The sequence below is a fragment of the Paramormyrops kingsleyae genome, chromosome 6 (genome assembly GCF_048594095.1).
Source record: "Paramormyrops kingsleyae isolate MSU_618 chromosome 6, PKINGS_0.4, whole genome shotgun sequence".
Taxonomy (NCBI): Eukaryota; Metazoa; Chordata; class Actinopteri; order Osteoglossiformes; family Mormyridae; genus Paramormyrops; species Paramormyrops kingsleyae.
The window spans coordinates 17,259,063-17,284,839 of NC_132802.1; the positions used below are offsets into that span (position 1 = coordinate 17,259,063).

Here is a 25,777-nt window from a genome sequence, read left to right on the forward strand (position 1 = left end):
AAATGATTTTTTTACTTTCTAAAACAACTCATTATAAATGTACCTAAATTTATAAACAAGTTATTAATTCTTTAGGTCAATGCATTCGCAAGTGTAACGCATAAATGCGATTCTGATTAAATACGAAGGTAAAGATTTAAGTTGGTGTTTGTCGCCCCCTGTTGTTCAGACACTAGCAGCGCAAACGCATTGCGTTTTTTACGGGAAGACACCGCTAGGATAGGAAACAAAACACACGGCAGTGAAACATTTTAGGTCTAATGATTCACCAACAGGCTCTAAGAAGGATTTTTGCTGTTGGGACAGTTTTAATTCGTCGTTTATTCCCGAACATAGTTCCGGCTGACATTTAATCCCTCGCTTTTTTAAAATGCCGCGCAGATCGACTTTTTGCAACCCCTCGTTCACGTGACCGGTGCTTCTGTCAACCATGTGACCAGCGCTGCCGCTGACCACGTGATCAGCCCAGTCATGTGACGTGACTACAAGACATCTGCTTCAACTTTAACGGATGGTGTTGCAATGGTGGCTCAATGCAGAAAAGGGCTCCTTCTGCGTTTGGCTTTTATTAATGCAGTATGGGGTGTTTGTCGCGCGCTAAGCGGCGGGATGCTCTACCCTAGGGAAACGCCGTCGCGGGAGATTAAGGAGCTGAATGGGTTATGGAGCTTCAGGGCTGATTTTTCTCCCAGCAGAGACATTGGCTTTAAACAGGCATGGTTCAAGAGCCCTTTGTCACAGGTAAGGAAATAGAAAAATGTCACTGTGATGAAACGCGTTGGCTTCCGGGTTTGCATTAGGCTATAGAGGGTTTAGATAGCGTTTGGATAAAATGCTAATTTAAGTGCATTACTGTAATGATTATTGGAAAAAGTTACAGTTTTTTGCAACCTGTTGAGGCAATATTGAATAAGTTACTTGTTACCTTAGAAAACATAGGAGTTTATACAAAACTTAACTTAAGACATCACTATTACATGATCATTTGGTTATAATGGAAGTTATTAGCTCTGTGCCGGGAGAGCTTGGAATATGCAATGCCCTTCCCCACCCCCCGTTTCCGGTGTGTGTCGTGTGCAGACAGGTCCTGTGATCGATATGCCCGTGCCTGCCAGCTTTAATGACATTACCCAGGATGCTCAGCTGAGGGACTTCATCGGGTGGGTGTGGTATGAGCGGGAGCTGTGGGTCCCCAGGCGCTGGCTGTCTGATGAGGGGCTGAGGGTCGTGCTGAGGTTGGGCAGTGTGCACTACTACTCTGTGGTTGTGAGTATCCTGCAGTCTTTGTATATCAAGATACCTTTTATACACCATCATTCTGAATTCCTGCTACCCAAATTAAGTCATAGTTTAAGGAAATTGTCAAATTATTTGTGATGCTCGCACAAGAGAGCATACTATTTCATTTCCTTGTGTACATGCACAATGACAATAAAGTTGACTTTGACGTTAACTTTGAATGCTATAGATGGAAAGAATAGAATAGAATGTCTTTATTGTCATTGCACATTTTTTTGCACAAAGAAATTTGCAGAAGAGGCTAATAACATCAGCATCAGTCAAACGGTCCCTGGATTCAAACCAACAACCTTCTGATCACAAGTCATCACCTGCTTAGCCACACAACACCCATATTACATTTTTTGGAAAGCATTTCTTTTTAATCAGCTTTCCTTCGTATCTGACAGTGGGTAAACGGAGCTAAAGTGATGGAGCATGAGGGCGGTCATCTTCCCTTTGAAGCGGACATCAGTGACGTGCTCCGGAAGGACCCGGCCGTGTCCTGCAGGATCACCATCGCCGTGAACAACACTCTGACACTGCAGACATTACCGCCCGGCACCATCCAGTACATGAGCGACCCTGAGAGGTAAGAACCCTCCAGTCCGCCGTGCTTCTGAAGGGACGCCTCATTATCTGAGTGCTGGGCGGCTTTGCTCTGCCTCGTCGTAGAGATTAGAATTTAGCCTCTTACATGCAGCGCTGCTGTAATTCCTGACATTCTGATTGGCTGATTAGGCAGCGCTCATGGCATGCTCATAAATTGCATTTTCAGTAATTCATCTATTAATATCCCAATGAACAGGTATCCAATGGGATATTTTGTGCAGAACACAAACTTTGATTTCTTTAACTATGCTGGGATACACCGCCCCGTGTTGCTGTACACGACTCCGAAGGCACACATCGATGACATCACAGTGCAGACCAGCTTTGCTGACAATATCGGTGAGTATGTGTGGCTGTGTATGGTAGCAGAGATCTTGTGACCTTACTTGGGCTCAGTGTTTCTTTTGTAATGTTACAGGGATTATAGACTACCAGATCTCCATCCTTGGGAGTCCAAACCCAAAAGTAACTGTAATGCTGGCAGACAAGGAGGGCCGCTGTGTGGCCAATTCCACTGGAGTATCAGGGACCATCAAAGTGCTGGACGTCAACCTCTGGTGGCCCTATCTGATGCATGAAAACCCCGGGTATCAGTACTCCCTGGAGGTATGAATGCCCCTGTTTTTTGCACCAGGTATCCCCGAGGAACTGTGTATCATGTGACAGTATCAAATTAGTAATGTGTCACCTGTGGATGAAACTGGCCCTGAGCAGGACCCATAGCCACCCCCGCCACTGCTGTTCAGTCCTGCTATTATTACTGTAATAAATATTAATTATTTCCTTTGGGTGCTCTGGTTGCCTCCCACAGTCCAGCGACATGCGGTTATGCTAACTGCCCCTCTATTTAGTCCACAGAGTATGAATGCAGAGTATCTACAGACCCAAACACCTGCATGTGTCCCTATTACAAAGAAGTATTTCCAATCAAAGTGAAGATTATTACCAGTGCTGCACTGGAGTCCCATCCAGGGTGTCCCCTGCCTTGTGCTCTGTGCTTTCTGGGATAACAGCAAGGTTCACTGTGCTGCTGGAATGGATAAGCAATTAAGGAAGATGAATGGCACAGACAGCTGGAGTTAATGGGGGAATTTCTCTGTTGCAGGTGCACATGAAGGCAGAGGGCCATGACTCACTGTATGAGGACTTCTACTCCCTGCCTGTCGGCGTCCGCACAGTTCAGGTGACCAAGAGCCAGTTCCTCATCAACAACAAGCCCTTCTACTTCCACGGAGTGAATAAGCATGAGGACGCTGATGTAAGTTCCAGCAGGGGGCAGCCTGACTGAAATGAGGTCACACACTGCATTTTGGTTCAGTACATTTCTACGAGTTGCATCGATCGTTTTCCGTAATGTTCTGGTTTTGTACCATATTTGAAATGCTATTGCTAATTGGCATGTCGTGTGGCCAGATACGAGGGAAGGGTCTGGACTGGCCCTTGCTGGTGAAGGATTTCAACCTCCTCAAATGGCTGGGCGCTAACTCCTTCCGGACAAGCCACTACCCATACGCCGAGGAGGTCCTGCAGATGTGTGACCGCCACGGCATCGTGGTCATAGACGAGTGTCCTGGTGTGGGCATCAAAGATATGTGAGGCCCCGTCTCATTCTGTTAGTGGGGTTGGCCCGATGTCTGTGCCTGTCTTGAGACTTGTCTTGTGAGTAGAGATGCACTGATACTGATATCGGCATTGGGTCATACTCTTAAAACTTCTGATACCAAGAACCGACACCACTTAATTGCAATATTACTTATAACTCAATGCTGCTGAGTTTTGTCTTTTTTTTTTTTTTTTTTTTTGCTGCCCAATCAGATTTTGGTATCTAGTGAGAGATTTGTCAGCCTTATTAGTCTAATTATACCTGATTGCGTATTGGACTGCTTATGCCAGATTAGGTTGTTTTTTGGTATAAATACTGCCTTAAGCACTCATATTGGCAAGTACACAAATGTAAGTACTTGTACTCAGTCTGAAAAAACTGGTATCGGTGCAACCCTACTTGTGAGCCGACCTTGTCTGGGTCACAAAGACCCACTAGAGACCTGCTGTAAAAGCCATAATCAGCTGTTCATTTTATTTTGTAGCACATGAATGATGTGTACCTTAAGTGTATCTGTCTAAATTTCAGACGCAGCTTTGGAAACGCTTCTCTTGCCCACCATCTAGTGGTGATGGAGGAACTGGTGAGGAGAGACAAAAACCACGCCTCCGTGGTCATGTGGTCTGTGGCCAATGAACCAGCTGCTGAACTGTCCCCAGCCAGCTACTATTTCAAGTAAGGAAGCATGTGATTTAAGATGGTTTAATACTGCCTTTAATGTGAAATAATGCTTTGAAACAGCTGCGTGTGATGTAGGGGACTTACAACAGCTTTTGCAAAACAGGCTGTTATACAAAGGAAGGACATGCAAGCATGCAGTTCTGTCTTGTGCAGTGTGTCTGAAGAACATACAGTAACCCCTTCACATTTGCAAATTTGACATCTGTGGTTTCAGTTATTTGCTGTGAACAATTAAACAGGAATATTTTGGGAGCTTGCTGAAAGATCGCAGAAACTCGCAGACAACGTGTAAGCCACTGCAGGGTACAGACACTGCAGGGTACAGACACTGTACACTGCCGAGCTCCGTGTACATTGAGATTCAATGAGAAGGTGACCTTTTCTCACCCGACCTCTCGTAAGACAGATGAGATGTGCTGTAGAGAAGCCCTCTATAGAAGTAGTAATCATACTAACCATCTTTCAAAGTTAACATTTCAATTCAAAATTACGTATTACTATTAATAATTAATGCATTTAAAAAAATTACATGCTTATACATTCATGGTCACATTTTTCTGGGGGGGGGGGGGAGCCCTGTGCAGGTGGCTTGTGCCCAAATGCCGGTGGTGACACAGGGACCCCCCCCCCATGTGACATCGGCGTCCTGTTGGCCCAGCTCTGCTCACTCACTGCCTCCGTTGCTTGCAGGACGCTGATCTCGCACACCAAAGCTCTGGACCCCGTGCGACCCGTCACCTTCGTCTCGAACAGCAACTTTGAGAGGGACAAGGGGGTGAGTGGGGGGAGGGGCAGGCTGGTATGGTACCCAGGGGAAACACTAATGGCTGCTTGTCAATCAGCCTTTGAGATCCACCCTCAGAGGCCCGTGGGGAAAGAAACTGTCCATTACTAGACTAGCCTTTGTGTTCATGACAGTGTACTGGCCTATCGCCCATTATTACAGTGTGACATATAGCAGCTGTATGAAGCATATAGCTGTGTGTTGTTTGTCCAAAATGGCTTTGAATGCTGCAGCATTAACAGTTCCTTTCACTGGAACCAAAAACAACCCCACACCATAATCCCCCCTCCGCCAAACTTTACACTTGACACAATGCAGTCAGGCAAGTACTGTTCTCCTGGCAACTGCCAAACCCAGACTTGGCCATCAGATTGCCAGACAGAGAAGCGTGATTCATCACCGCCACGGCATCCATGTCTCCACTGCTCCAGAGTCCAGTGGCAGTGTGCTTTACACCACTGCATCCGACGCTTTGCATTGCACTTGATGATGTAAAGCTTGGATGCCGCTGCTCGCCCATGGAACCCTATTCCATGAAGTTCTATATGCACGGTTCCTGAGCTAATCTGAAGGCCACATGAAGTTTGGAGGTCTGTAGCTATTGACTGTGCAGACAGTTGGCGACTTCTGCACACTGTGCGCCTCAGCATGCGTTGTCCCCGCTCTGTGATTTTACATGGCCTAACACTTCATGGCTGAGTTGTTGTATTTCCCAATTGCTTCCACTTTGTTATAATATCACTAACAGCTGACCATGGAATAGTTAGTAGCAAGGAAGTTTCATGAATGAACTTATTGTACAGTTGGCATCCTATCACGGTACCACACTTGAATTCACTGAGCTGCTAAGAGCGACCCATTCTTTCGCAAATGATTAGGAGGGGTGTCCTAATACTTTTGTCAATATAGTGTAGCTGCTGTATGAAGCGTGTAGCTGTGTGTGTGTGTGTGTGTGTGTGTGTGTGTGTATACAGTATATATATATACGGTGTGGTATATAGCTGCTGTATGGGGGTATAGCTGTGGTGTTTCCGTTCTGCCTTCCCCTGCAGGCTCCATATGTGGATGTCATCTGTGTGAACAGTTACTTCTCCTGGTACCACGACCCGGGACACTTGGAGGTGATTCCCATCCAGCTCAGAAGCCAGTTTGAGAACTGGTACAGGAAGTACGAGAAGCCCATCATCCAGAGCGAGTATGGCGCGGATGCCGTTCCAGGCCTGCATGCAGTGAGTGCTCGGCATAAGACAGCACTTCCTGTTTTGGAAGGATCCTTAGATACCTTCTCTGCTAGAATCTACACCCTCTGACACCATGGATCCAACACAGCACCTACAACAACATAAAGTCTGAGCACCATAACAGTTATGTAATTACTCATAACGCATCCATACCTTAAAGTCCTAAAGTACAGCCTGTTACATTCTGGCCACACTCTTCTGTTAACTGAAAATAAACTGACTTCTTTATATACAAGCAAATGATTCACCCACCCCCACCCAGGACCCCCCCATGATGTTCACAGAGGAGTACCAGAAGACAGTCCTGCAAAACTACCACCAAGTGTTTGACGAGAAGCGGAAGGGTTACGTCGTCGGAGAGTTGATCTGGAACTTTGCAGATTTTATGACGGCGCAGTGTAAGTGGCCGGTGGGCATGGCTGGCATGGCTGGCTGTACCTGCGTGTTTGTCTGGGCTGCTGGTGCTCGCCTGCGGTTTGCCGACTCGGCGAGAGTCATCACGGCCCTTCCAGCCCTTCCAGGCTGGTGTCTGACCTGCTTCTGCAGCCGTTTAATGTGCTTGTACTCCATGACATCCATGACCTGAAAGCTGAACTCGCAGGCTATTGAAAACGGTCTCTCATGCCTGACACTGCAGCTTCCCTGCAGGGCATTGGCTCACTGCCAGTCATGCCGGCTGAATTAACGGCATTCCAGATGGCTCCGTTACGGCTCTCTGACCAGTCCTGTTTGCTGACTAATGGTGGTGTGTCGTGTTGTTTTTGTTTCGTTTTATATCCTCAGCTATCACCCGTGTGGTTGGCAACAAGAAGGGCATCTTCAGTCGCCAGCGGCAGCCCAAAGCAGGGGCGTTTTTGCTGAAGGAGCGTTACTGGAGGTTGGCCAATGAGACAGGGGTCCTCCCACCCTGGACCAGATACCCCTGCCACTGAGGTCATCAGTCACCCCACCAGTGCCTTCTCTGACCCAGACATGCTGGAGGACAATTTCTACCAGTTAATTAGTCACTTCTCTTCGAATAGGGAACCAACCTACTACACTTAAAAATGGGAATGCGTATGGCAATTCTTACGAATACAGATATAACCCCCCCCATCATGAGTGCCCCATTGGGCAAATGAACAGGGACCCCCACGGACTTATTACTGTGGAGCTAAATTTTTTTATGATGGACAATTAAGTGATTTAAGGATCTCAGGGACAACATGGGCTTTTTATTTTTAAAAACAGATTTCTATGTGTATACATGTTGGAATGTGTCTAAAGTCAACATTTAACTAATCCATCGTACCACAGAGATGGAGGTAGCCTTCTCGTGTCAAGGCCTCCGCTTTGTTTTCTCTTGGAACTCAAGCAAGTTAAACTATTGCTGAAAACATTCGAAGGCCAGGCCTGTCTTGGCCTTGGCATGTAAAACTGTGAGCATTTTATGGTGTATTCACACTAGGCGATCTGTACTGTGCCTGAGCAGGTTCCCCCCCCCCGGAGTCCAGTTCGTATGACTAGTGTGCTCTCTCTGGACGCAGACCACGCCCAGGCACGCTTGAAGAGGTGGACACGGTACCCATCTAGCGTTATCGCCAACCGTGGCCGGAACACAAGCATGACGCAATTGCCATACACACGCACACATGCACATGATTTTAAGAAAAAAAAAAACGTTTTCAGTTAACTCTCCTTCATAAACAGCACCGTATGCTTTAAAGTTTAAACTCTACATGTTTGACATTTTCATTACCCATGTTACATTTAACAACTTCTGTGAGAAATTTGGAAGTGCACTCAAGTTTTTAAAATCATGTCGGATAAATGTCGTGAAATCGCTGAAGCAGGCCAGAGCGCTGGCCCAGTGCCCTGCTGCAGACTGTCACCTTACTCCAAATGCATATATGCAACATCTGCTACATTTCAAAGTGGGTGATTTTGAGAGAAAAAAAAGTGATTTGTGTTGTGCAAATAAAAATAATTTTGTCATCAAATTTACAAAATACCCTGTGAATCACAGAATGTGAATAATTTGTTAGCTTATGATCTTTGACCTAAATCCTGTATTAATATTAGTGCCGTCTGTCAGTTCCACACTATCTTCTCAATTTTTTTATATGCTTAAGACCTCTTACCCATCGCCTAATAGAGCAAATGGATTTATGTGAAAGCTCCCATTTGAGGTCAGGTAAATAGGACACGGGACGTGTAGAAGGGAAGAGTCACTTCAGAGGGAATGTTTTAATGTTTGACGATTTCCACACAACAACAACAAGGATCCAAGCATCACGGTGACTACGCCGTCAAATAGTGGATCTTACATCATTCCGGGGCTCCGTCCTCCAAGCCACCATTAACACTTTATGTAAGAAAAGACAGCATTTAAACAACAGATATTTGGCAAATACACCAGCAACCGCCCCCTCCCCCTGACCCCCACCCTGATTCATTTAATCATCTACTAAAAACACCTGGTGTTAAGCTCATATAGTTCAAGTGCTCAGTGATGGTATTTTGCCCCTGTGTACAACATGAGGAGAGAAATAACAGCTTCACTAGACAGACAGAGACAAAGCACCCATAATCCTAACAGACAAAAATGTGAGATTAAAAAAAAATAGAGTTTTAAGGAACAACCTTACTACAAAACAAGGTTTTAGTGGGCAATCCTTTCCCCCAAAATGCCCGTTACGGCGAATAACGTGTGGAGGATTTGTGACAATCGGTATATTTCCAAACGAAGCTGACAGAAGTGCCTGTTTAACACTCATGAGAAGGCACTCTTTGGACTGATCAGCATTCCAAGACAATCCACTGTTGCCGACACATTAGCACATACATTAAAACTGTTCTTTATACCATTTTAAACTTCCTGTTACATGTTAGTAGGCTCCAAAACCACTGGACTTCACTCTGGAAGCTTCTATCTGGTGGAAAATGAACAAAGCTGACAACTGTCCAATAATAAAAAAAATAATAATAAATTATCTCCCAGAAAACAACCCATGTGAAGCTCATCATCTGCAAGTATCACAGTACAACAGTGCACATAAGCAAGTACTTTACAGTGTATGTCCAAAAATTAAAATTACATGACAGCACAGTGATGACTTCTAAAAGATGTAAACGTTACCCAACAGCATGTTAGACAACACGGATGAGGCATGTCCACCTTTCTGACACAACTACAAATAACTGCAGATAAACACCAGAACTCTTATTTATTCCATTGGCTGTTTCCACCCAATTCACCTCCAAGCATAAATTTTGATTAGATTTAATTTTTTTGGCATTTTCCAGGTATTCAACTCTGTGTCAAATGCTTGACCCCTTTCATTAAGGTTACTATCACCTATTTAAGTGACGATTATGGGTTTCAACTTGTAATACATTACACCACAGTTTAGATGGATTTACATCTAAGCTGCACTGACCGTGTATGCAATTCACTTAGGAAGACACACAGAACAGGAAATATTAGAAACGTATGTATTGATGGAAGTTAAAAAAAAAAAAAGGATGTATTTAAGCACCATTATCTTAGTACTATTAGCATAAAATCCGTCAAATTTGATGCTTCTTAAAAGAACCAGATTAGAATCCAGAATAACCTTTGTTGAACATTTATTCTGACAGTATCAGTGAAGTACTGTACATTTCAACAACACACACATATGGACGGAGCCCGGGGATGATGAACACAGACGAGTACACAGACACCACGGAGATGCCCTCAGCCAATGAGAGTACACACTGACACCACAGGAATGCCTTTCAGCCAATGAGAGAACATAGAGACCACAGCGTTGCCCTCCAGCCAATATGATTTCTGAACTTTTTTTGTATGCACATTTTGTGCAAAAATATACATTTACAGACGATCATATCAGCCTGGGTTTCTATGGGTAGGCAGCGCCAACAGCTGTGGACTGACTCTGCTCCTCTGGAAGAGCTCTGCTTTAACAAAGAACTTCAGTGGAATCTTTAATAAAACGCAGAACGGTCATCAGGCTACACAGAGGATTTCTGTATTGCGGTTGGTGCACACACACAAACACTGGGACATCACCATCACTGCAACAAAGGGACCCCACCTTGGGCCTGCTTGACTCCCCACGATCTGAATGGTTCTGTAGATCCATCACAGACCTCACTGAGGAGTTTGCAAGGTTTTTAAAAGCATTTATATCCTCAGAGATAAGCGATTTAAAAAAAAAAAAAAAAAAAAAAAAAACAGATCTCAGAATATAAACCCCGCAAGAGGAATAATCGTCATAGGCACACGATTCTGTGATGAGCGTGACGTCCAGATTCAGGAGTTGTACCTCGGCCAAATCCGACTCTGAAGATAGATGGCGGATGAAACGCCCCAAGTCCCTTTGAGCCGTGGCCCCTGTGGGATTTCAAAAATGGCAAGAGAACTTCACTCTTCCATACAACAGAGGACAGCGTGCTTCATTCCTAACCTGGATGGCGGAATATGACACACACACATACACACACACAAATTTGGTAGTGCAATCATTATCCTACCAGATGGCGACTTTTTAGATTTTGGTCAAAATGAAGACAAGCTAGCCTGGAACTGCCTTCAGCAGCCATTCTGAGAAGTGATTGTGCCTCAGTGGTCCTCTTCAAATCCATAAACTCAAGGTATCTGGAGGTGCAATTAGTCACTACCATTTGTCAGGAAACCGTATCTAGACTATAAAACAAATTGATCATGCATTTACTTATCGCCACGATTCTCTCCCTACAAGTTTAGGCCTAAATGATTATTCGCCCTATCCATTTATGTACTGCTAAATCCACTTGCGTCCTCCACAGTCACTACTGGAGCATTCCACCAGCGCTTGGTCCTTCATGTTCTCCAAACCCCATCCCTTACAAAATAGTCATGTGGGGGCAAAAAAAGAAAGACAAGAATGTCAATCTTCCTTACATCCTTCCTTTTATGTGACATGTGATCTCTGTCCCACAAAATAAGTGTTTGAACTGCAAAAGAAATTGTTTGGAAGCAAGATCTCCTGGTGGTGAGTCAGAAGTTCAGAGGTCACGTCTTTGTTGTTTTTTTTTTCCTGATTTAGTCCCTCTTGGTTTGAAGTTGCTGCTTCCAAGCCTCGTTCAAGTAAACCAGTCGCTTATAGTTGAGGACGAACAGGATGATGTTCAGAAGATATGTGGTGATGCAGATGAGGCATAAGTCCTTCAAGACGAAATAGAGAATGTAGGCTAGATACAGGGAGCCCAAAACGGATGCGATGGATGTGGTCATTAAGATCAGGGCAGCCACTGCGCTGACAGTCATCCCTGCAAGACACACACACAGAAGAGACCATTAGAAAGGCTTTTAAAACACTGTGCCTTCTCTGTGATTAATACCATCAATTCCTTTGCCATGCAACTTGATCATAAGAAATAAAATAGCAATGTAAGTTATCCAAGATTGGACCTATTAGTGGTTCACCCTGGGCAGCTACACTAATAAAACTAAAGACCACGAACCATCCGAGTTTGGACTGATTCTTTATCAGAACCCTGGAGCACATGGACCCTGGGCAGCAAAAATTTCATACACAGAAGAGTACTGATAAATCTTACCGGTCATACTAAAGCGACCCTATGGAATGAAGACCACGAAGGGCCGATATGAAGACCACGAAGGGCCAAGAACTTTTTACCAGATTCAAGAGTTTGCAATATTTGAATGTCCTAAAACAGCTTCGGTGCCCCATATCACGGCTCTTTCCTGTTTTTTTTTTTTAGGGGCAATAAGTGTATCTATCACATACACTACAAACGCAAGTGAGAACATGAGAAGCCTATCCTATAGGTCTCGTGTGACCTCTGCACGTTGGACCCAAACGTCACCACAGACGGTGACGGCCACCACAGGCTATTTTCCATGTACGCAACAGCTCTCTTTCGGGGATGGCATGCATGAATTTCATGACTTTACTCTATGCAAAAGGGAGAAGTATGACCTTTCAGGGTGTTTGGCTAGAGCTGTGACACAGGGGACCAATGGTCTTTGAGGTGTAGTGCAGACCTTCAAACCTCCATTTGTACACAGCAATTCATACTGAAATTGGCGGAGGGAGGGAGAGAGAGAGAGAGAGAGACTAACTTTACTTTTACCAGCGGACGCGGAAGTGTATTCAGAGTATGAAGAGAGTAATTCTGAGTTACTAAAGTGATGACCTGCTCAGTGATGAGCATGTGCTAAAACATTTCATCTCTTTGGTTGACAAAATCTTTTGGGCACTGGAGGACCTGCACTCCATTTTCTGGGCACATATTGCAGTTTTTCCACTAGCATATAGGAACCAGGCTGCACCTGATTTGTACCACAAAGAGACACTAGTTACAATGTGGTTCTAGTTCACTACATTTTCCACTGCAGATGCGTTTGCTTAATAAAAAGGCTTTGCTGGGATTGGAGAGTGACAGTGATGTGAAACCGAAGATGCGCTTATTTACTGTTCTCATGCTAATTTCTGTTAGCACGGGAGAATGGCCGTGTTGTGCTAGGATCGAATGCTAGTGGAATTAGCATTAGCTTGTGTAAATTGGCATTACGAATCCATTTCATTCTGCTGTTCTATAGTACTTTAAGCAGGAGGTTGGACATTTTCAAGTTCCGAGTTATCGGTAACGCATGAATACGTCGCAATCTGCAATTATATATAGAATATGCCCTTTTTTCTTTCAGATAATCCACGCATATTGACAACAACTACCAGTATCTCCGTGCATTTCGACCAGTCGATGTCAGTGACACAACCAGCACAGTATGGGCTAGTTCTGCTTTCGACCCTGCTATTAAGCAAGGCCATGTGACAGCATATACAGGTTGGGTATGCCTCACAATTTACAGCTTACAATGGAGAACCATCTTTGTGGTATGGGTCGGATCTTAAGGCAGTGGAAAAGCGCCAATAGAGAACTATATATTTGCCCCAACAAATCTGATTGGTTGTCATGAAGGAAACCATTCTACACACCTAAGAAGTGTCTAAATCCCCTTAAAAACAACAACATGTACATCTGAGGTCTAGGGGTTTGCACTTCTGAGAGGACATCACCAGGCTGGTCACTGGTGACAGGAAAATCTAGTAACGACGATTCAAAACCAGTCTATAATTGTGGAAGAGGATTTCAACACTATCGCATGACAGGATTCATGAACTGTGAACAAGTTGTTCAAGTTATGATCGAGCGTGTCACATTTACCATGCCGACAGACAAAAAAAAAAAAAAAAAAAGACACCACACCTTAAAAGTTCATTGAAAAGCTCCTTGAACAGTACTGAGAGACATATACCCAGTGCTGAGCCTTACCAATCGATTCTAGGATGACAGTGTACATCAGAATTTCGGTCTATAAATAAAGACCAACAGCAGCAAGAGGACAAAGGGCAAATTATCCTCCATGAGCATTAGCAACTGAACAACAAGGGCTGGAAAATAAACTGGGCTCTTTCAACAGGTAGCGACTCCCTTGGCAGGCTGGACCCACCACACTACACAGTAAGGAAACGCCAGGTAACAGTCATTTCCGTGGACTTGTACCATTCCAGAAAAAAAAGACATTTGATTTTAAATTTTGTAAATGACCCGTAATGAAAAGTAGCATATGGTTTGGCATTATTGTAGGTTGTACTATTCCTGCCCCTAATGTGAATGGTTTATCTATTGGACGCTAAACCAAGGGACAGTGCGGAACATACAGCTAAAATGTGTACAGCATTTATTATTAAGGGTGAACTCTCAATCCACGCCAGATGAATCACAGGGGGAAAACAGTTCTCCCAGAAGGGAGGTTAACGGTAAGTATAATTAATAACGTGCCACCAGGATGATGTCACACTAGCCCCCCCCCCCCCCACCACACCCACACACACATACACACACGCACACACTTTTCACAGATTATCCACTGGTGTGGCTCACTACTCCTTCAGTACATGGCTTGACGAACTTGGGAATTTAAAGTTTAACACCATTGTGATCACACCAACAATGGCACACGGTGTTTGAGGGTCTTGTCAAGCACCAATTGGAGCCCAACCCTCATTGGTGCCATTCAGGACAGGGGCCGCTGCCCCCTGCAGTCCTGCGTGCTTCATCTCCCCTCCTGCAATAACTATGCATCGTGATAGGAGGTTCCCTTGAGCATTTCAGCAATTCCAACACACCTGCTCTGCAGACGTGATCATGGCCCATTAAAAAAAACAACTGCCGGCTGAAACCAGCTGATGTGATTTACGTTGGGGGGAAAAAAAAAACAGAAGCTCTTCTGGGTGAATTTGTTTCTCTTCCGTTTTGAGCGACACTACTGGCTTGTGAACTTCCAATAAATCACACTTACCTAGTAACAGCTGCAATCCATAAAAGAAAAGCCCGTAGACACTGTTTGGCTGGTTCAGCACACTGTTTGTGCCGAAAATGGACCCCAACAGGCCAAATCCTTGACCCCACCTACAAAGAAACAGTAGAAGGTTTAGGGAGATGTTTGAGCATAGCTGCTCACATCCCACTGCTTTATGGTTTCTTTTCTGAATTTGTTACCAAATGTTACAGCAAGTCTCTGAGCCAGTCATCATATAAAGATGACAAAGCTTTAAAAGGCTATAGCCAGTACAAGGTCAGGCTGCATGTGTGCGGGAAGATTCAGGTATCATACATCTACACACAGCAAAGGACTCATTGGAAGGCAAATGGAAAATCTATATCCTACTAAGTACGGCCACAAATTTAAAGCAACACAAGGAAAGAAAAAGGGTGTCTGTTCCCATATGGTCTCAAATGACTCAATTTTAAGGCAACAGAAAGCCTATTAATAACACTCATGAGATTTAGTCATTGTCAGAAAAAGGGTTCATTAAAATATGTTAGGAAGCCAGCCACTCATACCAAAGTTGGCTGGCTCAAACTTAGATTAAAAACTCCAATGTGGCATGCAAACACGGCAACCTTTCCTTTCTTTGTACATACTGAAATGTCTGTAGGCACCAGAAGATTTACAAATATTGTTAACCAGATGGAAAAGCATTGGGGCCGGTTCAACAGCTATTTGCCGTGTGATTTCCTGAAATGCACAAACAGTGGCTAAGCACAGTCTGCAAGGAAGAATGCAGTCTCCAGTCTCAAAAAGTACACCTGGTAAATTACTACAAGGAAAAGGCAAAAGTTACTTCAAAACAGATTCTGTTTAGTTCATGGCAAAATTACACAACAAGTTATGTAATCAGGAATGATATCCATCCGTCGGCCCATCATTCTTCTACACCCAATAAATTCTTTGTGCCTTTTTCTAATGACTCAGCACCTCCCAAACAGACGTCTAAAACTTCAAGGTAGCACAGTGGCTCAGCGCATAGCACTGCCACCTCACAGCTCCATGGAGTGAGATTGTGCATCAAAGGGTACATCCATGCAGAAAATCATCCCGTCCAGGGTGGGCCCTGCCCTGTGTCGGACTGGCATCCCGTCCAGGGTGGGCCCTGCCCTGTGTCGGACTGGCATCCCGTCCAGGGTGGGCCCTGCCCTGTGTCGGACTGGCATCCCGTCCAGGGTGGGCCCTGCCCTGTGTCGGACTGGCATCCCATCCAGGGTGCGCCCTGCCCTGTGTCGGACTGGCATCCCGTCCAGGGTGGGCCCTGCCCTGTGTCAGACTTGCACCCCGTCCAGGGTGGGCCCTACCCCGTGCCCTATGCTGCCAGGCATAGGCTCCAGTCCCCCAGCAACCGTGAGCAGGTTAAATGATTCATTTATACAAAATGGCATCAACAGCCAGCCACATTTTCCTTCTTATCGACACATCGATGGTCACGGCACAGGATATCAGTGTGACTTATCTAAGAACAGCATACAGAAGAACTTCATCCTAATTTCAAATACAGCTAGTCAGTCAGTCACCGGGTACATTACTTAGTGTCCATGATTCCCTCCACTCACTCAACATAAGCTAAGACGGGACAAGGAATCACACCTGAATGTGCTGAAAATGTGGATCAGGTTAATTGTATTTCTATTTGTGACTCAATAAATATCAGTCACAAGACAGCCTATACAATGGTTGCTTGTCGATGCCCAGCTGCTTCCGATGACTTCTACTTTAATCTCTCATACCATGAATGCCACGGCTGATTCACCGCAGCAAACTGTCCCGTTCTTATCTTCACTGTTCTACATACAAACCCACAATTTAGTTCTGCTAGACGTATGGACACCATGAGCAGGAGACCCATAAACCCTAACCACCTCCAAACCCTCGCGCGGCCCTCTTATCTCCTCCGATGACGGTTCAGTTTAACATTACGCAAAACAGCGACCCGCCAAATCAATAGCGCAGGTAAAGGTCCAAAGTATCGCGCAGCACCGTCGGCACATCTCCCCGGGCCGGGGCGGCGGGCAGGAGCGACGTGTCCGGGCCCCAGTGCACACAGCCGCCGGCCTCCAGCTTCCTAGCGAGTCTCTCCTTTACGGTGACAAAGCGATAGTCACATCTGAAAAAATATACATACTATACAGGAGTATACGAATAAATATATAATCAAATAGCTGGAAAGTCTCGCGGTGCGTCCGGAGCGCATCGAACTCACCGGCCGCCGGAGATGAATAAAAAGGGACCGAGACGTTCATCCACCGTAAATGCGGTGTTATTAGAAATATATCGTTTAAAAATCGCTACTCAGATGTCCCCAGACTACATCCGCACTCGGCTACCCGCACAGAGCCACTTCAGCTCCGCAGGCGGCCACTGGTTTCCAACCCAAACATGCAGAAAAGCGGCGCCCGGGCCGGAGCCGAGCTCGCCGGGGGTCCCCGCGCAAGGGCCGCCGACAGCCGAGGGGGCCGTATCCCCATTCCACCCGGGCTTCACCGTGAGATGCCCGCTGGTCGGCGTCAGGTCAGACCCCTTCCGGAGCGGCCGTGCCATGGCGGCCTCCACGCCGCCCCCCTAGCCCTGCTTCCCCGGAGCCCGGCTGACAGGCGGCGGCCTCACCTGGAGGTGAACACCTTGGAGCAGCTGACAGAAGCGCCCATGTCGCACATGGCCTGGTAGTCGGGGTCCCGCGCCTTCTCCCGCTCCACATGGAAGGCGTAGAGGGACAGCAGGGCCCCCAGGAGGCAGACCAGCAGCCGGGCTGTCCGCTCCCACCGCGGGGTGGACACTCTCAGCACGGGCGCCGCCATCTTTAATCGGCCTCGCTAAGCTCTGGCCGCCGCCTGGCGCTCGGGGCTCCGGGAGCTGCGACTTTACGGCGCGCCGGGGGCGTGTCAGGCCGGGGACGAAACCGCCGTTCCGTGTAGAGAGCGGGAGCGATCCGGCGGCACCAGGGAGCGCGCCGAGGCCGGGAGCCTTTACCAGCGTTTACTCACCTCCATTTCGGGTTATAAATTAAAAGCTCGCCCGATGTGAGATGCTTAACTCTAACAGAACCAAAAATATGTGCTCTTAATATCCATCAGTCACGAGTCACTTCCGGTTTGAATGTTCGGAACGTTTCGAAAGCGTTTGTGACGTCACAAGGCCACTGGGATGATGTTTGTAACCAAATACCCCCCCCCCCCCCCACAAAAAACACCTGACTCGGCGAGGTTTGACGTGGACCCCCTCATATTAATGATCTGCATTTAATCGCGTATTCAGTATATAAGTTGTATTTCTAACCTCTTGTTTCATATTCAAAATAACAGGCATACACATATATGTTTTATTTTGATTGGGCATAAGTGTTAATGAGTTTCCTTAATGCCTTCATAATACAAAAGTTTGTAAACTGAAACAATAACACTGAAACTTGGTGAAATTAGGTTGGGGCAATGTACCCTTGGCTTTCAAATAATCACTTGTTAATTATACTCGCAGAATTTGGTGAATGCTTATTCGCAAACATTTGTTTTCACGACTTCGATCATTTGTAAATCGGCTGTTAAAAGTATTTCATAAAGCGTGAAATACAGTTCTTAATTTTGAATTATTTTCTCCTTATGTTTACGAACTCAATTGGTTATCGTACTATACAAAAGTTTTTAAAGAGTAAATTCTGATAAACTTTATTGACCCCAGGCGAAAATTCTTGTGCATACAGCAACAAGTACATAGAGCACAGACAAACATGCATACATAGTTCAAAACACAAAAGACAAAGTGCAAAGACAGTACACATACAAAGAAATAAACGTAGTGCAGGTAAATGAAAATGCACACAGCACAAAACTAAATATCCGGAAACCAAAACAATGGAATTGGAAATAAATCAATAACATTGACATAATAATAATTATATCTGATTATTTAAGCACAACAACAATAACAGTACATTATCGAAGGTAAACAGATTAGAACATAAGAAATTTACAAACGAGAGGCCATTCGACCCATCAAGCTCGTTTGGGGATTGCACCAGATTTGTACAAGAAGTCTTGGCTAATTGATTTCATTACTCCAGATGTGCAAATCTGTGGAATATGTTTTTGCTTTGTAACTTTGTCTTCGTTCACATACATTTAGCCCTGTCTACCTTAAATCCAATAAGTCATATAATCAAGAACTTCTTCTTCGTGATACAGGCCCCTGGTTTAAGATAGACTACAAAAGAGTGATCTCTGGTGGCTTTTAGCTGATTTTTTTAAAGGGACAAAGCAATTGGGTTTAAACTGCAGGCTCAGAGACATGCAAATTGCGTTCAGAAAACCACGGCACTTAGTTTTAAATTCTAAACTGCAGTTAAGCAAATGACAGAGCATCTGGTAGTGGGTTTTTCCCTTATGGGGTGTTTATTTACGGGATCCTTCAACAGCACTTGTAAGGAGCCAATCACAGCTCACCAGGGAAGGCCAATCATAGGGCAGCGTTTCGAAGCGAGACACACGTGACGTACACGCCTGTTGTCAGTAACGTTTGTTTATAAACACGTCCCGCACGACTCTAGCAAGTAATGGCCTCGGATATCGAGACGTTAACCTCTTTCGAAGAGGAGCACTACGATCAGTATGATTATTATAATCTGATCGAGTACCCCTGCCATGCCGGGGGAAAAGGCAGAACCAAAAGGGAAATAGGAATGAACACGAACCGCCACTCTCCTGCTGGGCACGAACGAAAAATAGCGGAGAAATACCACAACAGCGAGATGAAGCGCAGGAGGACTAAAAGCTGCTCTTCTTAAAAGACTGGATTTTAGGTAATAACAGAGAAAGAAGTAATACAATCAACCCAGAATTAAGATCAGATGCTTGTTTTGTATGCATGCCTTAAGTCTTAAGGCAGCTTATGCATGTGATTGTTGATGTTGCTGTTCAACCAAACTGATATGTTTACCAGCTGCCATTTTAGGACGACTGTCAGAAGACTAGATTCGAACTTTAAATACTGTTAAGATGACCAAAGTATGCATTATGGTGTTTTTTCTTTTTAAGAACATATGGTGTGCTTTTCGTTGTGTGTCGTAAAGCGCTATATATGATACTTAGAAATTGGACTGGCGCCTTCGTGTACTAGACTATTACATCGTTCTAGCCAGGAACTGTAACGTCGTACTACCCACCCAGTTTCCAACATGGAGGCCCTGTATTACGTTATGTTTTGCCTTTATCGGAACAGAGAACAAAATACGATGACAAAACGGTCAAGAATATTTTCAGATTTCTGTAGAATTACATCTAAACGCGTGTGCCTTAAATAATGAATGCATTCAAGCACGAGAATACAGAAATGCCTAATTGATTCAATATCAGGATGTGTAAATGGATCACCTCTCAATAAAATATAATGTTACAAGTAAACCTCGACGACTCACGGTTTTATATACAATAAATATTTATTTACTGCATTTAACAACTGCAACCGCTGGATTTTCTTTTTATAGTTCTACTGTTTGCGTTCCTGAATCTTGGACAGAACCGTGCCTGGCTCTTCAAAGACGATCCGTACTCAAGATTGGAAAGAAGTGAACGTGATGTGCTGGCATCAACATGGATCCTACCATAATTTTATGTTCCCTATCAAACTACCGGCTGTATATAGCAGATGACGTCTGTCACGTCAGCTGGTTACAAATATGAATCAGTTCAACCTTTATCTTTAGTTCACGTGGAAAGTTGACTGGTATCATTTATAATAAAGCAACTGAATATAAATGATCGTATTTTCTATTTTAAATTTTCCACCATACACATTTTATCTCACTTTTAACCTTAAAAAAACTATAGATGAATATTATTTAAATCTATATGGACTATGTAGAATGGCCAATAGTTTATAATTCCTTATACACACCGAACAATTAAAACATTTTTTTTTTTTACTAGAGACTTATTTTATATTTTCGTATTGGTAAATGAACATGGAAATCAGAAGGAACAACTAAATTATTTGAAATAATTTGTTTTGTGTGAAAATTCCTATTTCTTCATTGGGATCTTTGGAGAAATATATGGTCATGATTAAAATATAAATGTACACATTTTTGGTTATTAGTCCGTCCGACGGGTTTTATGTCATTTAATGTAAACTATAGGTATTAGAGATGAGTTATTCCAAATAAACACTAGCTGTAAGAACATTTCTTTCTTTACATGCTGATAGGCAGAAAGTTTTTATGTATGTGTTTTAACTACTTAGTTTGTGATTGGCTTAGACATGACAACCACAAACACCGTTTGTCCCAATCTGTAACGGACTATGCATTATGACAATGTACTTACGATCAGTATCCTCGTTATTATAAATCATAGCCATTAGATGCAGTCGGCTGGCTTGACGCTCCGCCCTGTTTCATTTTGCAGTAACAGCTTGCAACCATATTAACAAAACACCGATTTCGCATATCTACCTAACAGAATGAGCCGTTTTGTGCGCCTGAGATACTACGAATCGTTTCTTCATAGATTACAAAAATCAGGCACAGAAATCTGCGTGTAGGGTGAGGAGTCACCAATTAATATTAATTTCAGTCGTCGGCGAAGGAAAGTACATGCTCTTGGTTATCTTACTGTGGTTTGGAAAATCATGTGGACCATCGGTGGAGGGTCGCGCGTCAATGACGTCATGTAAAGCGTCTCAGCCTCTCCCGGAAGAGACGGAGTGGACGTTTTCACGTGTAAGGTGCTGACTGCAGCTTCTTGCTTTAAGCATGCGAATCTGCAGCGTATGCAGTGAGACGGTCCCCAAATATCGATGCCCGACTTGTAAGATCAAATAGTGAGTATAACTGTTTATATATGTTCTTGTTTTTGCGTGGAGGGAAAACCAAATGAGCTAAACTGGTGATTGTGTTTTCCATTCGACTAGTTATCTGGTAGCGTGGATCTGTTGTATTTGCCCGTTGTAACAGTCAGTTTTGAAAATTACCACGAATTTGTTTTTGACTGAATTGTATCTTTCTTCTTTTCCAGCTGCTCAGTGATTTGTTATAAGAAACATAAAGGTATGGCGCATCCATAGCATCTATTATTTGTTCTCTTATAGCGAATTGTGAAATCTGAGATCCATTTGAATAACTATATGTAAGGATTTTATATTTCATGAATCTGTGATCGTTAATGGAAGATCTCTGTAGTTAAGTTTAAACAACTCACGATTAGCACATACTGTAAATACTCGTTTACTTCGAAAAAATGCTTTAGAATATTTAATAAACGGTTTTATTTTAATAAAAGTTCAAAAGTATGGACGCCCATTTCCGCCATCTAGAGGAAACATATTTGTCTCAGAATTCTGACTCGTTTTGACTTTACATCTCAGAATTCTGACTTAGTTCGTCGAAATTCTGACACTGTATTTCTCACAGTTCTTTACTTCTCGTTATATTGAGTTCTTTCCTAACAACCAACAAGTAGCGGGAGCCATCAATTATAGTACAGTAGCAGACAGGAGTAACGGCCACAAATCTAATAAGGCATGTCCAGGCATTTTAAGATTTCCAGTTGTGTGTGTGAATAGTAGCCTACATCGAAACTTGCAATGATAATTATCCTGTAAACGTTAACCAACTGAAAGGGGGCAATAAAACTTCTCTCGCTAATCAAGTGTGATAGACATCTATTGTTAATGCTTCGTGCATTAGACATGTAAGACCCTGCAGCAGCCAATAATGTAATACCTACCGTTAATGTAATAGCTGCTAATAACGTAGTGTAAAATTTCTGAATCAAAAACGTATCACATTCTTACATTATCGTGTTTTATTGCACTAAAAACGGCAGTTTTACATTATTGGCTGCTACAGACCCTAACAATCGTGACATTGCACAAGATACATGTTACAATTACAGTCGGTAAAAAAATATCAAACGTGTTTTTCAGTAGTTAGGCTACTAGAATTCTTAGGCAAACACTGGCATCACAAGAATAACTGAATAACTCAAACCAAAACATTGAAGTTAGTTTTAGTGCCATCTCGTTTTACTGCTTCTAAAATGTAGCGCGCTAACATGAAATCCAAACTACTTGCCGGCAGATTACATCATGTGAATAATGCGTGTTTGGAATATATTCATAAATATCATCCTACAAAGGTGGTGACCCGGCCTTGATTGGCAGTTTCAAGTATTCTCCGTTACAATGCTACCTTTTAAACTGTATTGTTTAGACGGCTGTTCGCCTGTGGAGGAGACTCTGCCCGCAGCATTACCTGAACCTGGCGGGACGTGGTGTAGAGGTTGGTCAATTGCAAGAAGGACTCTCATTTATAATGTGTGAAATCGGGCGGTCAGCCAATTCCTGGTGTTTTATAATGTTATAGATGGTGACTGGACTGTGGAAGATCTCGTCGATGAAGAGGATGAGTCAGACAAAGTTCCATTAGAAAGACTAAAAAAACTGGGTAATTGTTAACGTCACAATTGTTTGAAATGTTGTTAAATTCTGATTGAGATGGGTACATGTCTGTCCACCTGATTTATATTAATTATATACTTGAAGGGGACAGTTCACTGCAAAACTGAAAAAGAGGGGGGCTTTAGTGATATTTACCCATCTAGGTCAGGGGTGTCAAACTCCAGTCCAAGGGGGCCAGAGCCCTGCACAGTTTTTGGTTTCCCCTCATTTAACACACCTGATTCAACACCTTGTCTGAATTACCACACAGCTCTTGAGCTGAATCATTTGTGGAGGAACAGGGAAAGAACTAAGCTACACAGGGCTCCGGCTCTCCAGGACTGGAGTTTGACATCCCTGATGTAGATCATTCTGCTGGGAGTTGCCTATTTTGACCACAGAATTAATGCCATTCACTCCCATTATATTCCAGAGAGGCCCGCCATTTCTACGGCCGCTATCCCAAAAACTAGGCACCTCCAGCAAGAACAACCTAGATAGATAGATAGATAGCACTAAAGCCCCTTTAAAACACATCCTGTTCAGTTTTTGGGTGAACTGCCCCTTTGAAGTTCTGATCCTCCTCTCCTGAACTTGTAAAATTAGTCATTCTCTAAATTTGCAATGTATGCAAAATTGGCTAAGTGAGTTTTTAAATATGCATGTGTCAAGTCACCCCATAAGTTGGTTTTGCTTGATTAAATTTAATCGCCGCATTTGCATTTGCTTACAGGTGAATCGGAAGAACTCAAAGCCCTGCTCCGTAATGCCCACCTTAGGAGGCTTCTGCTCGCTGTGGATGGAGCGGAGAGCAAGGCGGACATCATGAAAGTGGCAATGCAGGAGCCCCTGTTTGTGGAGTTTGCTGATCAATGCTTGAGGATTGCTGAGCCAATGGAATAAGAGGACTTCTGAGACTGACCAATCAAATGTCACTAGCTGGTGGTGGGAGTGTTTTCCTGTGGTTCTGAACTGTAAATAGATTATATCCAGTGCATCATTTTAAGCTGCTTTTATTGAATCAAGCTGAATACCTTTTGTTAAATGCTGTGCTTTTCCCAAAGCCATTTTAATAAAGCAAATTGAATGTTATCTTAATCGAACTGCTGAATATTAAATCTTAAAGGCAGAAAGATGTTTGTCCTACTTTGAGGATCATTCCATGTCTTTGTTTTAGTTAAGCTTCAGGAATGCAAACTAACTAGATATATGATCCCATTCATTGAAGTCTTAAAGGTGCCATAGAATGCATTTTTTTCCGTATATTAAATTGTTCTCTGGTGTCTACATAGATGGTATTTGAACTTGGTTTGGTCAAAAAATGTGGTTTTACAAGCCTGTTACAACCCTTTTATCTAGCCCTAGAATGAAACAGGTCATTCTCCCTTTTTTGGTGGGCTCTGGTCTGATTGGCTGGTTTACAGTGAGGCACTGCATTTACAGCGCTGGTCCCATAAGATTATAACGAAGCTGAAAAATTTCAGACATTATGATTTTGCAGAGTTCAACATGTCTGAGGGTCAAAAAGGGAGGGGCATGTTTCACTTCTTTAACCAATCACAGTCTTCACTGTATGGCATCACATTGGTCCATTTTTTTTTTAATTTTCAAATTCAAGGCTTCCAGCTATTGAGTTGGGGGGTGTGTGTGTGGCTCAGCAGGTTGTCAGTTCAAGCCTTGTTTTATCATCATCATCTTCATGAAATAAACATGCCCTTGCATTGCTCTGTACAGCCTCTGCAGAAGCATGTTCCCGTGTTTTGTATCTCTGACACGTCCCTTAACAAAAGGCATACACAATAAAATGAGTACTTTACAAATTCAGACACCTTGCTGCTTAACAGAAAACACTGGTTTTTATTGGTGTAGCAATGTCATACAATGCAGACTGTAATTGGTTAAAGTGAAACTCAAGCCAGCATTGACACTGGGACACGGTGAACTTAGCAAAATCAGGATGTGCAAAAATTCCTATGACCTAGTGACGTAGTGCAACGCATCACTTGCATGTGTGTGGTGATGGCATAAGCAAACCTACTGCACTGTCAATCGTTGTGTAAAAGTATAGCACATATAATTATGTAGCATGCATAATACTTGACAAAGTTTTTTTTAATTTCAGTGCTGATTTGATATGTATTAAGCTAACCAAAAGTAGGCTACAGGCAGTGCAGAAGCTTTTCGTCAATGTCAGTGTTACAGACTAATGATGTTTACTACTCCCCTGCTAACCTGAATAGGACTTACCTTCTTAGCCTGCTAGTAATACATTAATGGCTGCCAGTATATATATATATTTTCTTCATCAGGTGCTCTTTTGGAGACTGTATGCATGCCCCTGGAGAAAGAAAATGTGTTGCGCATTGTGCAGATCCGATAGGCTTGAAAGTGGGCTGGTGAATGTTAAGTTTTGGGGTGTAGTTAAGACTGTTGTATAAGTGTAGGATTTTTGAATCAGCCCATTTTGACCACCTTTTACAGTACATATGCAGGCTTTATATTTGGAAAAAGGGAACAACAGTGTTTGAGATTCATGGCATGTCAGTTCCATGTAACTCGCCTTGTTCAGCTCGGCTGAGGTGAAGTCAGATTTTCATTTTATGGCACCTTTAAAACAGGCAATTTTTTTTAATTTTAGGGGAATTTAGTGAATCTGTGAGACCTGCTTTGGGATGCATTATTTAGAAGCTTTAAAAGTACAACATTCCAGCAGAAGTGAATGATCACAGCATCTGTTACAGTTATTATGGTAGAGTATCTCA

The 25,777-nt window shown here is 43.6% G+C and overlaps 3 protein-coding genes across 3 annotated transcripts; 2 read left to right on the forward strand and 1 right to left on the reverse strand.

The window, feature by feature from the left end:
• The first annotated feature begins 456 nt into the window (after positions 1-456).
• Positions 457-8,189, forward strand: gusb (glucuronidase, beta). Its single transcript, XM_023832958.2, has 12 exons — positions 457-741; positions 1,081-1,266; positions 1,689-1,870; positions 2,087-2,229; positions 2,309-2,496; positions 2,996-3,148; positions 3,304-3,482; positions 4,022-4,168; positions 4,865-4,949; positions 6,011-6,187; positions 6,462-6,597; positions 6,983-8,189. Exons 1-12 carry the CDS (start codon positions 523-525, stop codon positions 7,129-7,131), a joined length of 1,944 nt encoding a protein of 647 aa, XP_023688726.2. The 5' UTR covers positions 457-522; the 3' UTR covers positions 7,132-8,189.
• Positions 8,190-8,406: 217 nt separating this feature from the next.
• vkorc1l1 (vitamin K epoxide reductase complex, subunit 1-like 1) lies at positions 8,407-17,711 on the reverse strand. The gene is made up of 3 exons (XM_023832959.2): positions 17,196-17,711; positions 14,556-14,665; positions 8,407-11,494 (listed from the first exon to the last, which is right to left on the reverse strand). Exons 1-3 carry the CDS (start codon positions 17,384-17,386, stop codon positions 11,268-11,270), a joined length of 528 nt encoding a protein of 175 aa, XP_023688727.1. The 5' UTR covers positions 17,387-17,711; the 3' UTR covers positions 8,407-11,267.
• Positions 17,712-20,064: 2,353 nt separating this feature from the next.
• Positions 20,065-24,148, forward strand: znhit3 (zinc finger, HIT-type containing 3). The gene is made up of 5 exons (XM_023832960.2): positions 20,065-21,398; positions 21,593-21,624; positions 22,789-22,857; positions 22,942-23,022; positions 23,749-24,148. The coding sequence occupies exons 1-5, from the start codon at positions 21,331-21,333 to the stop codon at positions 23,916-23,918; spliced, it is 420 nt and encodes a 139-aa protein (XP_023688728.1). The 5' UTR covers positions 20,065-21,330; the 3' UTR covers positions 23,919-24,148.
• The last annotated feature ends 1,629 nt before the right edge of the window (positions 24,149-25,777 follow it).